The 15,125-nt window shown below is 25.2% G+C and overlaps 1 protein-coding gene across 1 annotated transcript in view; it reads left to right on the plus strand.

Moving 5' to 3' along the window:
* Window positions 1–10,670: 10,670 nt before the first annotated feature.
* Window positions 10,671–15,125, plus strand: part of LOC117171064 (cytochrome b-c1 complex subunit 2, mitochondrial) — a 32,142-nt gene continuing 27,687 nt past the window's right edge. Inside the window, exons 1-2 of the mRNA XM_033358113.1 lie at window positions 10,671–10,782; window positions 14,778–14,911. Of these exons, the coding sequence (XP_033214004.1) occupies window positions 10,738–10,782; window positions 14,778–14,911 (179 nt within the window). The 5' untranslated portion in view covers window positions 10,671–10,737. The remainder of the gene's footprint in view (window positions 10,783–14,777; window positions 14,912–15,125) is intronic.

Genomic DNA, 15,125 nt, shown 5'->3' on the forward strand with positions numbered 1-15,125 from the left:
CAGAAGAAATAAATTTTCAACAAAAATAATTCAATTTTTAACCAGATAGCCGAATTTTTGACCTACAAAGATTTTTCAGCCTACAAAAAATAAATATGTCAATTAAAGTGTTAATTTTTCAAAACTCATCTATTTCTGAACCTTCACAATCTTTAACGATCATTGGAAATTTTTGAGAGCTCTTGAAGAATCCTACAATTTTTTCAAATTACCCTAAAATCTTTCAAATTATTAATATTAAGTGAAATTTTTTTGGAATATTTTAAAGTAGACTAAAATATTTCAAATCTTTTGAAATCCCATTCAGTTATTGAAATCGGTCGAAAATTCCTTGGAAACTTTTAAAATAGCTAAAATATTTTGAAACCTGTGAAATCACTTGACATTTTTTATAGCTCTTGAAAATTCTTTGAATTTTTTAAAAATACCTTGAAATATTTTAATACCTTTAAAATCTTTTTAAATCCCTTTATATTCTTTAAAATTATTTAAATTTTTCGATGACTAAATATTTAAACTTAAATGGAATTTTTTTAATTTCTTGAAAGTTTGTAAAGTTCTTAAAAATTCTTTAGAATTTTGTAGAATACCCTAAAATGTTCAAAATGTTTTGGAATCACTTCAAATCATTGAAATGTATTAAAAAGACCCTAAATTATTTAAAAACCTTTTAAATCTTATGCAATTTCCTGGACATTTTTACAGCTCTTGACAATTCCTTTGAATTTAAAAATATACCCTAATGTATTTAAAATCCTTTGAAATTCCATTCAATTGCTAAAATCAGTTTAAAGTTTTTTTAAACTTTTTAAACCTTTTGAAAATTCCTTGAAATATTCTTAAATATCTTGAAATTAATAAAATAAATAATAAATAAATACCTTGAATTAAAAAATGCCTTGAAATATTAAAAAATTTAAATATATAAAATTCCTTGAAACTTCCTTTGATTTTTTCTAAATACCCTAAAATATTCAAAGTCCTTTGAACTCTTTTGAAATTCCTTAAAATTCCTTGGAATGTTTAAAAATACCCTAAAATCTGTTAAATCCTTTGGAATCACATCAAATGATTAAAATTCATTAAAAATTCCAAATACATTTCAAAAGCTTTAAAATCTTTTGAAACTACTGGCGTTTTCTTAAAGCTATAGAAAATTAGTTGCAATTATTAAAAATACCCTAAAATCTTTCAAATTCTTTAAAAGCGACTGAAAATGCCTTGGAATGTTTCAAAATACAGTGAAATCTTTAGAATTGAAATCAATTAAAAATTCCTTGGAATATTTTTAAATCCCATAAAATATTTCCAATCTGTTGAAATATCAATAAAGTACTGACATCAATTAGAAATTCTTGGTGTTTATTAAAATCACCTAACATATTTAACATCTTCAAAAATCTTTGGAAATGCCTTGGATTTTTTTAGTGCCCTAGAATCTTGAAAATCTTTTGAAAGCGCCTCAAATAATTGAAATACCTTTACAATTTCTAAAATATTTTAAATACTTTATAATTTTTTGAAACCCCTTAACATATTTTAAAAACTCTCGAAAATAATGTCTAGGAATCTTTTGAAATACTCTCAAATATTTCAAATCGTTAAAATCTTTACATTTATTAAATCTGTGAGAAATTCCTTCGATTTATTAAGAATGCCATAAGATGTTCTACATCCTTTACAATTGTTTTGAAATCCATTCGGGTTTTTTAAACATTCCCCTAAAATCTTTAAAAATCCTTTGAAATCACCTCAAATTATAGAAATATATTTTTAAATTCCCTAAAATATTTCGAATACTTCGTACTATTTTGAAACTCCTTAAGTTTTAAAAGCTCTGGAAAACAATGCCTTGGAATCTTTTAAAATACTCTAAAATATTTTAAATCTTGTTACAATTGTTTAAATTAATAAAGCTTTTGAAAATTTCTTCGCCTCAAATTATTGGTATTAATTAACAATGAGTTAGAATCTTTTAGAATATCCTCAAATTTACGGTTAGTTTGACAGAACTCATTCAAAATGTAGTGACTACTTTTCTCGTTTGGACGAGAGTGTAGTCCTGGATACCAATATACCTTTTACAAGTGTATCTGTTTTAGTTTTTAGAGATTGATACAAATTTTAAAAGAAGCTGCCACTAAGAAATCGAAATGTCATGCTTTTATTTTAAATAAGGCAGCATTTGGCTCGATTGGTCATATACAATTTTGTAACAAAATATGACAATACCTTTCTCATTTTATTGTATATAGGTACGTGCTACGTTTACGTATATATAAAAGCATTCTCTTTATACAAAATAAGGCAGACGAGACGCACTTCTTAGGCACAATAATTGTAATTATAAGCGGGTTATCCAGGACTGTATAGCCGATAAATATGACTTGAATCAGAATGCCTAACGGTAGACCTAAGTACATGTGCATGGTGATAACGGTTTATAATATTACTTCCATCACGGAAAAAAATGAGTATTGTATCAAGAAAACATCGCTACGAATATGGACGATACAATATGTTCATGATCCAGAAACATTTTTCTTATCTCAAAAAAATGTAGCGGAACGTCCTTACAGTGGATAATCAATAATTAGGAACACAAATAAAAGAAAAATCATTAATTGTAATTTGGATTTATTAGCGCGTTTAGTGCCTTAATTTTTAATTCAATTAAATTAATTTGTTTTCATATATATATATATTTATGTTTTCAAATAATCATTGATCACTGTAGGAAGGTTTCCCTTACTTAAATCAAGAAAATCAAGTTTCTTCAATCTATAATATTTTCGCGAGGCAAGAAATTTTTTCTCAGATCAAGAAATATTTTTTCAAATTAAGAGAATATTGTATCGTTCGTATTTGTAACGATATTTTTTGATTCTTTATAAATTCTTTTTCCGCGTTCATTCTAGTCACTGTAGATACGCGATTTCTTGTACTGAATATGCAAGATTGTGTCTGCAATATAGCCTAGGTAATAAAACAATTGTTGCATTGCAAATCAGAATAATATTTACGGCCATGAATTAATTAAGTTAAATATCATTTTTAATTTGTAATTGCACGATCTGTAATTCATTCAGACCTGAGATTGTTAAAAAGTAATTGGATAGGCCCTGAATTTTAACCATTTTATTTTTTTAACGACAGACAATGTATTGTTATTTATAATTATTACTATTTTATTGCTATTAACAATATCCAGTATTTAAAAAACTCTAAAATATAAATAAGGCAATACAAAAAAACTTGAGAACAAATATTTTATTAAAATCAGCAGTGGTCTAAAATAATTTTCCTTTGAAGAATATTGTATATAATTTTTTTCTGATTATAGGAAATTCATTATATAAAAAACTGTTATAGGATATTCAGTATTGGAATCAATTATATAAAATTTTATAAGTAAAAAACTACAATGAATGATTTATTTTAGAGCGGTCATAATCTCATATAAAAGTTCCCAAAAATAGTTATGAGGCACAATTAAATTGTACACAGCAACAATATGTGAATTCCCTTGATATCTTTTAAATCACTTAAAATTTCAATGAAAGTCTGTAAAATAGTTAAAAATCTGTATAAATAATTTTAATTCCTTAAAAATCAAAAAAGTTGAATTAATTTCTCTAGAAATCCCTTAAAATTTGTCAAATTTGATTCCTATTCAATCCCTAAATTTTTTGAAATTCTTTTTTAAATTCCTTGAAATATTTGGAAACCCTACAAATTTCTTTGATATCCTTGGAAAGTTTTTCGATGTCTGCATATTCTTCAAAATCCGTAGAAATCCTTGTAAATTAAATCAATTTTATTCCCTAAAGTTTTCTACAAATTTTTTTAAATCCCTTAAAATCTTTTGAAATATTTAGAAATCATGAACATAGATTAAAATAAATAGACATCATTTTAAATCCCTTTGATATAAATTAAATTAAATTTACTCATTAAATTTCTCTTCAGAAAATTGTTCAAATTCTTAGAAATCTTAGAAATCTTTAGATTCAGTCAAATCTTTTTAAATTTCTTGAAATAAGTTGAGATGTTTGGAATTGCTAGGATTTCCTTAAAATTTCATTTATTCTAAGGTTCTCTATAAATCCCTTGAAATTGAACTTAAAGTATTTATAAATTCTACAAAATTCGAGGACATTCTTTGAAATTTCTGAAAACTTTTGAAATGCATTAGAATTTTTTTAATTTAACTTAAAATCAGTAAAAACATTTTGAAAGTTTGTACATTCCTTCATATCCCTTAAAATCGGCGAAATCTACAGAAATTATTTTGACTTAAATTAATTTATTCCCTACATTCTCTAGAAATTTGGTTAAATTCCTCAAAATCCAATGATATCTTTGGAAATCCTAAATAATTATTTTAAGTTTTAATATGTTAAAACGGCTTAAAATCTTTTTAAATCACGTAAAATTTTTGAAATAATTGAAAGTTCCATAAAAAAATATATTTTTTAAATCTTTAAAATAATTTAGAATATTCAAAATACTTCGAAAGTTTGTCAAATATTCCATGTTCTTGAGATTGTTGAAATCCCTTGAAATACATTGAAATCTTTGTAAATCGCAAAATTTCTTTCAAATAAGTTGAAATCATTTGAAATCTTTTAAATATAAATTAAATTAAACTTATTTATTAAAATTATATTCAAAAATGCCGTTTAAATTCCTAGAAATCTTTCAAATCCTTTGAAAACTTTAAAGTATCCGGGAATCATTTATTTTCTAAATTTTTCTAGAAATCACTTAAAATCAGGCTTAAAATCTTTGGAAATATTTCCCAACTCTTTTAAATCTCTTTAAATTTTCAAAATCTCTTGAATTGCTTTGGAATTTTTAAAAATATCTTAAATTCTTTATAGTCCTTCGAAAGCTTTTTTAATTCCTTTATATCCCTTGCCATCATTGAAATCCGTAAAAATCCCTTGAAATAAAATTGATTTCATTCCCTAAAATCCTCTAGACTTTTTTTTTAAATACCTTCAAATCCATTGAAATGTTTGAAAATCCTTAAAGATTTAATAATATCATTTAAATCTTATGGAATTATCTCCAATACCTTAACATTCCTCGAATTTTCATTGAATTCAATTCGTTTTCCAAATTGCTCTCGAAATAGTTCAAAATCTAGCCTAAATTCATTGAAAATTTTTTAAAAATTCTTTGGAAGTCCCTTGAAATTTTGTATGTCTCTTGAAATTCTTTGGATTCTATTTTTGGATGTCCAGTAATTATTTGAAATCTTTAGAAATCCTACAAAATTCTTTGAATTTTTTTTTTAATATCCTGAAATTCTTTTGAATCTTCTAAAATAACTTGAAGGATTTAAAATCCTTTAAAATTTTGTAAGATAATTCATATGATTAAAGGTCTCTGAAAAAAAATTTAGATCCCTGGAAATTTGTTGAAACCATCGAAATATTTTAAATACTTAGAGAATTAAAAAAATCTTTTTAATCTTGTGAAATTCCTTAGAATACCTTAAATCACTTGAAATTTCCTTTCATTTAATTTATTTTTCAAAGTTCTCTAAAAAATCCTTTAAAGCGATTCTTTAAAATCCCCATCGACATAAAGTACTGGACCGCTGGCTACGGCTGCTGGAAGTGGAGTAGGGAATAGAAACAGAGAGAAAATCGAGAAAGTGGATCTGTCCTTTTCTAAGGATGGTGATTGGTTCTACTCACCTTCCATCTGCTTTCATTAGAAAAAGATCAACTGACCAATCACCAATCGCCACACTTAGAAAAGGACAGGTCTACCTTCTCAATTTGTCATCTCTTTCTATTCCCTGGACCATTTTCGACAGCCGTAGCCAGCGGTCCAGTACTATATGTCGATGGAAATCCCTTGAAATTTTCGAAATCTCTTTTAATTCTTTGTAATCTGTTAAAATAGCTTACAATTTTGAAAATCCCGTAAATCCGTTGAAATAATGGCGGTCCTATCAAATGTTCCAAATCTTATAAAATTCTTTGACATCCCCCGAAATCTTTGTAAATCTTATTAAGTAAATCAATGAATCTTTTGTAGTTTCTTTATTTTTTGCATCACTTTCAATATTTTAACATTATTTCTTTCTATACTGAGTTCTTTTACAATGATTTTTCGAGAATCGCCAAAATTTTATAAGAATTTCTTATAATATTTTTGTGTAAGGGTGTACAAGAAAGTCGAAAAATGTATTGGAAAAAATGTAATGCCTTCTACTTTTGAAAAATAATCTCAGGTATGAATTAATTGTAAAATGATAATAACCTATGCTTAGCTTCCAAGATTAAGGATTCTGTATAATTATTTCTCTCGCTGATGTCTGAACTAAAGTATTGAATTTGTTCTTACTTGATCTGCTGTGACAGTGACGGTATTGCATATAAATATTATAAATTTACATCAATTTGCCATCTGTCGATACCAAAGATCCAAAATGTTGTATAACTTTTGTGCCAAACAGTAAGGCGCTTAGAAATAATATTCTTTTTTAAATGCCTATATTGTCACCGAGTAATGGCCAGGACGTGGATTGGATCTACTACTGTAAAGTTAGCTGACGAACGCAGTCTGGCGTGCGCGCGCACACTTGCCGCTGGTATAGCTCGGCTCTCACTGAGAGCCAAGCTGCGCTCGTCATCTAACTTCACACTGGTTCTAATCCGCTCGCTGGAATGATTGAAGACTGTCAGCTTTACAATGAATTGTGTACAGATTTTAAAAAAATTAGACGTATTTCATTGCATTTTTCTTCGGCAATCTTACGTTGCGATGTTTAATTATTTAACGAAAAAGCCTCGTAAATTTGTCGTTTCAATTATTGCAATTTAGAGCTGACCATCTTTAATAACCTTTTATTAATTAATTAATTTAAAAATTATGTAAATCTTAGATACTAAGTAATTTTAAAATTCAGTTTACTTCCATGTGATATATTAATTCTCCTTCTCATATGTAATGCTCAAATGCATCGTTAACAAAGTATAATATTATCTTAAAAATATTAGCAGATTAATTATTAAGTATAAGTTTCTTAAGTATAATTTTTCTGCATTGTGTAATAATGTTACTGCGATATATTAGGATTCTAGGTGTACATCCATCTATACAACTAAGTGTGATATTATGATATTAATTTATTTGAAATTACGTGTTAAATGTATAAACCTCGTTTAATCAATTGTATTACAATTATTGTGCATGAAAAGTTTAAGTGATTGGAATAAAATTTCGCTAGATGTATTTTGCAGGGATCCGCAGTATTACTATTTCATTCTGAACAGCCTGAAAAGGAAGAAGTTTTCGATGGAAAATACGTTATTGCTTGTGTTTATTTTTTTTTCTATCTGTGACATTTTATTTAAAGAAAGGTCAGTGTAAAATAGTAAAATTGTTGGTCCTTGAATGAAGGGATAGCTAGAATTTTGGATAAAACTAAAAAGAACAAAACTTAAAAGAATAATAAAATATTTACGAGTACAAAACGCGGCACAGGATATATTTGTATCAGGTTTATTAATTGTAAGTAATACTATATAGAATTCAGCATTAAGTAAAGAGACCAAAATAATATTCTCTCCCTAAACCTGCCTGTCTTTTTATTGTCGCACCCGAAAATCCCATACAATAAATTTATTATTTATTTAAGTGTAGCTATTAAAAGTAGGGGACGACTGAAAACTCCCGAATAATAAAGTATCCGAATTTAAACAATTTTTAAAATAAATATTACTTATTTATTAAAACTATAATAATCATATATTTTTAAACAAAATATATTTAATGCTTAAAGTTTCTAGAATTATTGTTTGAGTTTAAAATAACAATTTTAAAAAAATCCAGGCAGAAATATATTTTTTCCAATTAGATATTGTTATTTTAAATGTAAACAATAATTTTAGAAAATTTAAACATTTAAAATAATTTTTTATACAAATATTTTATTATTGTATTTTTAATAAATAAATAATATTTATTAACAGAATGTAATTGTTTAAGTTCGGCAATTATTAAGTCGTGCTAATTAATATAGTGCTTTAAATTTAAAATAAAATAAAATTTAATATTTAGATCGAAACAATCAGAATTATTTGTTTTAAATTTAAAATTAGTCAAATTCGCAGAAGTAGAAATGAAATCCTTTTTGATACCTTAATTATTATTTTTTCAGCAGAGAAATGTCAGGAATTTTGAAGAAGAAAAATGTGACTTTTTTCTGGAATCACTTTTTTAAGATGAAGTCATTTTTAAACTTTTTAAATCAAAAGGAAACTTTTCTTTAAATAAATTAACCCATGAGTTAACTACTGAACTTCTGAATTTTGTTGAAATCTTTTGGAGTATTTTGAAAGAACCCAAGGAATTTTAAGTGCATTTTAATAATTTGAAGGGATTCCATAAGATTAGGAAGACTGTAGGGTTTTTTTCAAAACCTCCTAAAAATTAACAAGGTATTTAAAAAGTTTCAAGGAATTTCAAAAGATTTGAAATATTATAAGTTATTTTTAAAAATTATATTGAATATATTCAAGAGCTCTGAAAAGTTTCAAGGATTTGAAATATTTTAGGGTATCTAAACAAATTTCAAGATTTTTCAGATGATTTCATTAATTGGAAGAGATTTCAACGAATTTGAATGATTAGAAGCTATTTTTAAACATTTAAAATAATTTTATAGGACTTTAAATTGAAATTATATGGAACATTTGAAATATTAGTGTATTTTTAATATATTTCAATAATTTGAAGTGATTTTAATATATTTTTCAAACATTCCAATAAATTTTCATTTAATTTCAACAATTACTTGAAGGTATTTTAAAGAATTTAAAATAAATTTAAATTATTTCATTATTATTTAATAATATTATTTCAGTTTGTGTTTAATTATTGTTTGAAAACCTTAAGTTATAAATAATGTTTGTTAAGGCCTATACCGCTTTATTGGTGTTAAAAAATTTTTTTTATTATAAAAAATTTGCCGACATGTTTCAACCTGTATTTCAGGTCCTTTTGGAGGCTTATTTCTGGAGATTACAAAAATCGTTGAGAACTGCTCTGAAATTTCAATTCATTTTTTCGTTATCATTGTTATTGTTCGGGTATAATTTTTTATTAGAAAAAAAGAAGTTAAATGCCCAGAATATGCATGGTAAAATTTAAAATTGGTTTAAAAATTAAAAACGTATCATATATGAGATTTTTGATGTTATATCGTAAATGATACGTTTTTAATTTTTAAATTAATTTTAAATTTTACAATGCATATTCTGGTCACTTAACTTTTTTTCTAATACAAAATTATTTTAAAAATTAATAAAAAAAAAATTAATACAAAAATTAATTGATTGAATATATTATTTATAATTTTTTAGACTGGACAAGGGTGGTCCAAAAATGCCTTGGATTTTTCTTCTCGGATTTTCATGCATATCGCCCCCAAATTTGCTCGAATACACAAGAAAATAAATGCTTTTTTAAAAATTATATTTAGTAGTTCAAGTCCCATAAAATTTAACACGTATTTCCTATGAGAAAAAAAATCATTTTTGCATATTTTATTCAGAATCGTCAATATTATGTAAATCGAGTTGAAACTTTACATTTCTTTTTACAATTAGCTATAGGCTACAAATGAATAATTACTTTTTAAGTGTCATCCCATTAAGTCTGTTTTATAGGATCCTAAGCAAAACAAATTATAAATATTAATAATATTAGGAAATTTAAAGACTATTTCAAATATCTGTTTTATTTCGCAAAAATATATTCACAATAAAGAAAAAAATTGTCTCAAAGTGATTCTTTCCTTTATAATATTATTTATATTATTATTAATAATATTATTAATTTCTACCTTGCTCTGTGTAAAAGCAACAAAAAGTGGAAAATGTTAGAAAAAATTGAAACTTTCTAGCATTATTCTAAGAGAATATTATAAGAAATAATACATCGTTTAAACAATTTTTTCGGTTAATTTAAATTTATTAATGACTCACGCTATCTGAAAAGTTGAAAATAAGTTAAAAATGTCTAAAAACCCGTTGCTTTCTAACTATTCTAAGAAAAAACTGCTAAAAACAATAATAAATTGTTTAAATAATTTATTTTAACATCTAATTGTCAATAATTTGCAAAAAAACCATTTGTATTTGAAAAATCGCAAAAAATCAAAATTAGCGCCAAAAACTCGCAAACCCCAATTTTATCTTGTGTGTGTTTTTTTTGGGACCCTATACAACTATATACATATATAAATTTTCTACAAATTAGTAATATATAAATAATTATAAGTTATAAATATATTTTATAAATCCTATAAATTTTCATTTCTTATGGAGCTAATATTTAAAAAGTAAATAATTATAAGAAATATTAAGTTTCAACTCGATTCACCCAATATTGAGTAATTGACGATTCTGAATAAAAATTACAAAAACGTTTTTTTTCTTATGGGAAATTCGTGTTAAACTCTATGGGGGTTGCGTAATCTCTAAATATAATTTTTTTCAAACAAATTAATTTTTTTGCGAACTCGACAAAAACTTGGGGTCGTTTTTGGTTTTTGGACCAGCCTACTGGGCAAGTAGTCAAAAAAGAAATTTAAATAAAGGTATGGAAGTGAACTCGACTACAGAGCCCTCTGGACTTCCACCTCTTTCCAGTGCCGAAACTGGCAAGTGCCGAGGCGACACTTTTCGCTAGTAATCTTGAAAAACAGAAAAAATGGCTTGCTCGGCGGTGCGGAGTCCTATTTTGCGAAATCCTTCGGTGAGAAATGCTTATATTTTACGTTAAAGTGAATATTAATCTAATGGAAATCATGGCAAGTGGTGTAATCCTTATAATTGTCCAAGTTGTATATCGTGCCAGGTGTTATGTAAAGCCTTTTTCGGCCTGTGTCGTGTAAACTTAAAATTTACTCCAAAACGCCCAGAATTCTATGAATGAAAGTCATTCATCGTTTTTAATTTCCGTCACATGTAATCCAAATTAAAATTATATAGTTATGCAATTTTTAATATTACATTTAAAATTCTTAGGCCTTCAAAGGCACTGTCTCTCACACATATTCATCACATTTTGAAGACTGTCAGAAATTTAATTGACAAATTAGTTCAATTGTGATCTTATTCGTACTTGCATATCTGTATCCAAGTCATGTTTTCAAGTTTTCACTAAATTACTATAATTTACATTAATATTTGAACCAGAAAAAATAGTTGAAATTCGTTCATAACCTATATGTATACTGTGGAAATTATATATAGATTAGTCAGAGTGTGTGCGATGTTCATTATGTTATTGATATTAAATTTTAACAGGGTTTCAATACAGAAATCTAGTTTCAAAATTTCATGACTTTCCTAGGACTTTTTCAATTCAATCAAATAAATTCAAATTTTCATGATTTTACTAATCTCAGTCTAATATGGCAACAATTTCGTGCATAAAATTATTCATTATTGCACGTATAATCTTGGTATCTATCCTTCCTGGAAAACCTGGAATTGTCAGTGAATTTTTATATGGCTATGTCTACGTATACTGACTTTTAGCCTCTTTTTTCGGTACGAAAGGAGGTCCTATTTTTTAGTCATAATTTTTTTCGAGTGCGTGCTTAATTCTTTTAAATTGCAATATAAAATTGAATGAAAAATAATTATTCATTCGCAAAAGTAACTTTCTATTACTTATTTAACTTTTTTTAAAAATATAGTTTATTTTACTTATGTATTTTTTAAAATGTAAGTTTAAATATTCTATTTTTGTTTAAGAATCAAGTATCTAGTTAAAAATTCATGCATTTTGTTGAAAATTTGTTCATTTTGGTAGAAAATTAATTTTTATTAGTTGATAATTCAACACATTTTGAACAGTTTTTTTAATTAAAAATTAAGATATTTTCTGGTTAAAATATGAATTACTATATTTTTCAATCAGAATTAATGCTTTTTTAAATAAAAATTTAAGTACTTAGTTTAAATGTAAACTCCTTTGTTAAAAATTATTTTTTTTTTCGTTTGAGAATTCTTCATTCTAAGTGATAATTTATCTCTGGTTGAAAAATGAGCTACTTTGTTGAAAATTCATTTTATTTTTAGCTGCAAATTTTGATTTTCATTGATGATTTAACTATTCCGGTTGAAACCGACCCATTTTGTTAAAAATATCGTTTTTTTTGGCTGACAATTATTTTTTTTTAAATGAAAATGTTACTATTTCAGTAGAATGTTCCATAATTTTAGTTGAAAATTCAATTTCCATAATTTTAGTTGATTTTGTTAAGAAATTAATTTTCTTTTTTGATCATTCATCTTTTGCGTTGAAAAATCAATCATTGTAGCAAAATATTCATATTTTTTGTTGAAAATTCATCTTTTGGGTTTAAAATTCAACTATTTCACTTGGAGTTTCATCAATTCAGTTAAAAATTCAACTTTTTTTTTGAAAATGTAACTATTTTTTTAATTCACTTTTTTTGGTTAAAAATTAGTTTTTTCTTTGAAAATTTAACTATTACAAATGAATATTCCATCGTTTTAATTGAAAATTCATCTCTTGGATTGAAAATAAATTTTTTGAACTGATAATTTAACAATTTAATAATTTAATTTGATTAACAGTCTTTTTTAGTTGAAAATTATACTATTTTGTTAAAGAAAGTTGAAGATTCATAATTTTATTTGAAAATTCGTCACTTTAGTTTAAAATCTGTTGTTTGATTGAAAATTGATGTTTTTTATTTGAAAATTTAACTACTTGGTTGAGTATTCATGTTTTTTGCACTTAATTTTAAGTATAAGAAGATAAAATAAAAATTTGTTTAAATTATCATTTGAATCCATGGGCTTTGGAAACAAAATGAAGGAATAATTATGTTTTTAGTATTATTTAATTATTTAAATAATCGATCGTGAAATTAATTGTTAACAAAGCTATTCAGCCTTTAAACAAGTAGTTGAACATTTAACCAAAAATATAATAGTTGGTATTTAAAACAAAAAAGATTTTAAATTAAAACAAGTTGAATTTATTACAAAAATAGGCTTTTTTTAATTAGTATATTTTTTTAACAAAATTATTGAAATTTTAAGCCAAAAAAACAAAATTGATATTAAACAGTTGAATTTTCAACAAAAAAGTCGAGTTTTCAAAAATATACATAGGTTCAGCTTCTACTAAAATAGTTGAATTTTCAACTAATATTATGAATATTTAAAAAAAATGATTTTGATCAAAGTATGTATTTCAAATTTTAGTCAAAAAGTTCAACTTCCAACAAAAATTATGAGGCTTCAACAACAAAAACTATTTAAAAAAAAATTATTTCAACTTTTATCTGAGTAGTTGAATTTTCATCCCCAAAGATGAATTATTATTCAAAAAGGATGAATTCTTAACGAAAAATGTAATAATTAATATTTTAACCAATATTTTAATTTTGAATTAAAAATGGTTGCATTCATTAAAAAAGGGCGCATTTTCAATAAAATAAATGAATCTTCAAGTAAAGCAGATTTATTTTCAACCAGAAATACGAATATTCAACCAAAAAAATTTGTCAGCCAAAAAAGAACGAAAATTGCAACCAAATTGTTTCATTTTAAATCCGAAAAGACCAATTTTCAACAAACAAAGTTAGTTTTCAACCAAATGTTTGAGGCTTTAACAAAAATATTTTAATTTTCAACCAAAAAAATATACAATACGAGAATTTCTCAATAATAAAGAAAATCTCCGTTTTAACATAAAATTGAACTACTGAACTGTTGTGATCCTTGTATTATTTTTATTGTCAACAAAATTAATTCTCATTAATTCAAAACTTAAAAATCCGTTATATTGGGAATGGTTAAACTGTGATACGCCACCTGATGACAAACACCAGAACTAGAAAGAAAAGGTACGATTTCAAAGATTCATTTTAATTTGTGCATAAAAGTGTTTTAACGATTTTCTTGCGGAATTTAAAGTATTTATTGGATACTAAAAATAAGCCATTATGGGAAACAAAGGGTTTTAGATGGAATTCGCATCTTATGCATTGAAAAAACACAGTTTTTGACAAATATTTTTCTAAAAGAACAATTATTGTACTATTTATTGTGATTTTGAACAAAATTATAAACTTAAATGGACTTATTTGAAGCAAAAATAAACTGAAAGTAAATTTTTAATAATTTATATATTTACTATTTAAAATCTGATCTAAAAGTCAGGTTAGAATTCGTATTTCAATTCCAATCGTCTATTATTCGTATTATTTGCACAATCTGGATAAAATCTATCGCTACATACAATAATTAAAGTTTATTTAGTTTAAAAATGCATTGAAACTTATATGAAATAGTGAAATAATTATTTTTTTTGTTTAAAAACATTTTTGACTAAAATGTGTTTTTTTTTTCACTGTATAAGGTGGAAATTCTATGTAAAACGAAATGTCTTTGATGAATATTTGTTTTTAGTATTTAATAATTGTTTTATACTTCAAAAACAATCGTAAAAACACTTTTATGCAGAAAACAAAATACATCTTTAAAATCGTACCTACTCTTTCTGATTCCCGTTTTCGCCACCAGGTGGCGAAATGGTAAGCTACCATTCCCAGTAGTACAATAAAATAATTATTACGACTTTGAAATAAGTTCGATTATAAAAATTCTAATCTCTTTTTAAACAATTAATGACTTCCAGATTTTCCAGGTTTGTAGCAGCCCTCTTTATATTTATTTTCTTACTTCATATTTCTTATTCTATAGGTCAGACACTATGCGCTGGCTGCTTGTGCACAAGCTTCATTACCAGCTGCGGATGTCCAAGTGCTAGGCAATAAAATTACTGTAGCAGCTCTTGATACAAATAGTCCTGTTACTCAAATTTCTATTGTTTTCAAGTACGTATAAATAAATTGCTGCACGCATATTTATGGGTAATTGTCAAAAATTTTAAGATTTTCCTCAAAGTAATTTTGACAAAAAATAAAAGAGCGACATCTGTGACCTTTTATATATTGCTTCTTTGGATGAACAATTTTATATTTATTTATTTTTATATTTATTTGGTTATTCATGTGATTTACAAAATATGTAAATCTGAGGTTTTTTTTG

This window comes from Belonocnema kinseyi, chromosome 4 (assembly GCF_010883055.1).
Source record: "Belonocnema kinseyi isolate 2016_QV_RU_SX_M_011 chromosome 4, B_treatae_v1, whole genome shotgun sequence".
In the NCBI taxonomy this organism is placed as follows: Eukaryota; Metazoa; Arthropoda; class Insecta; order Hymenoptera; family Cynipidae; genus Belonocnema; species Belonocnema kinseyi.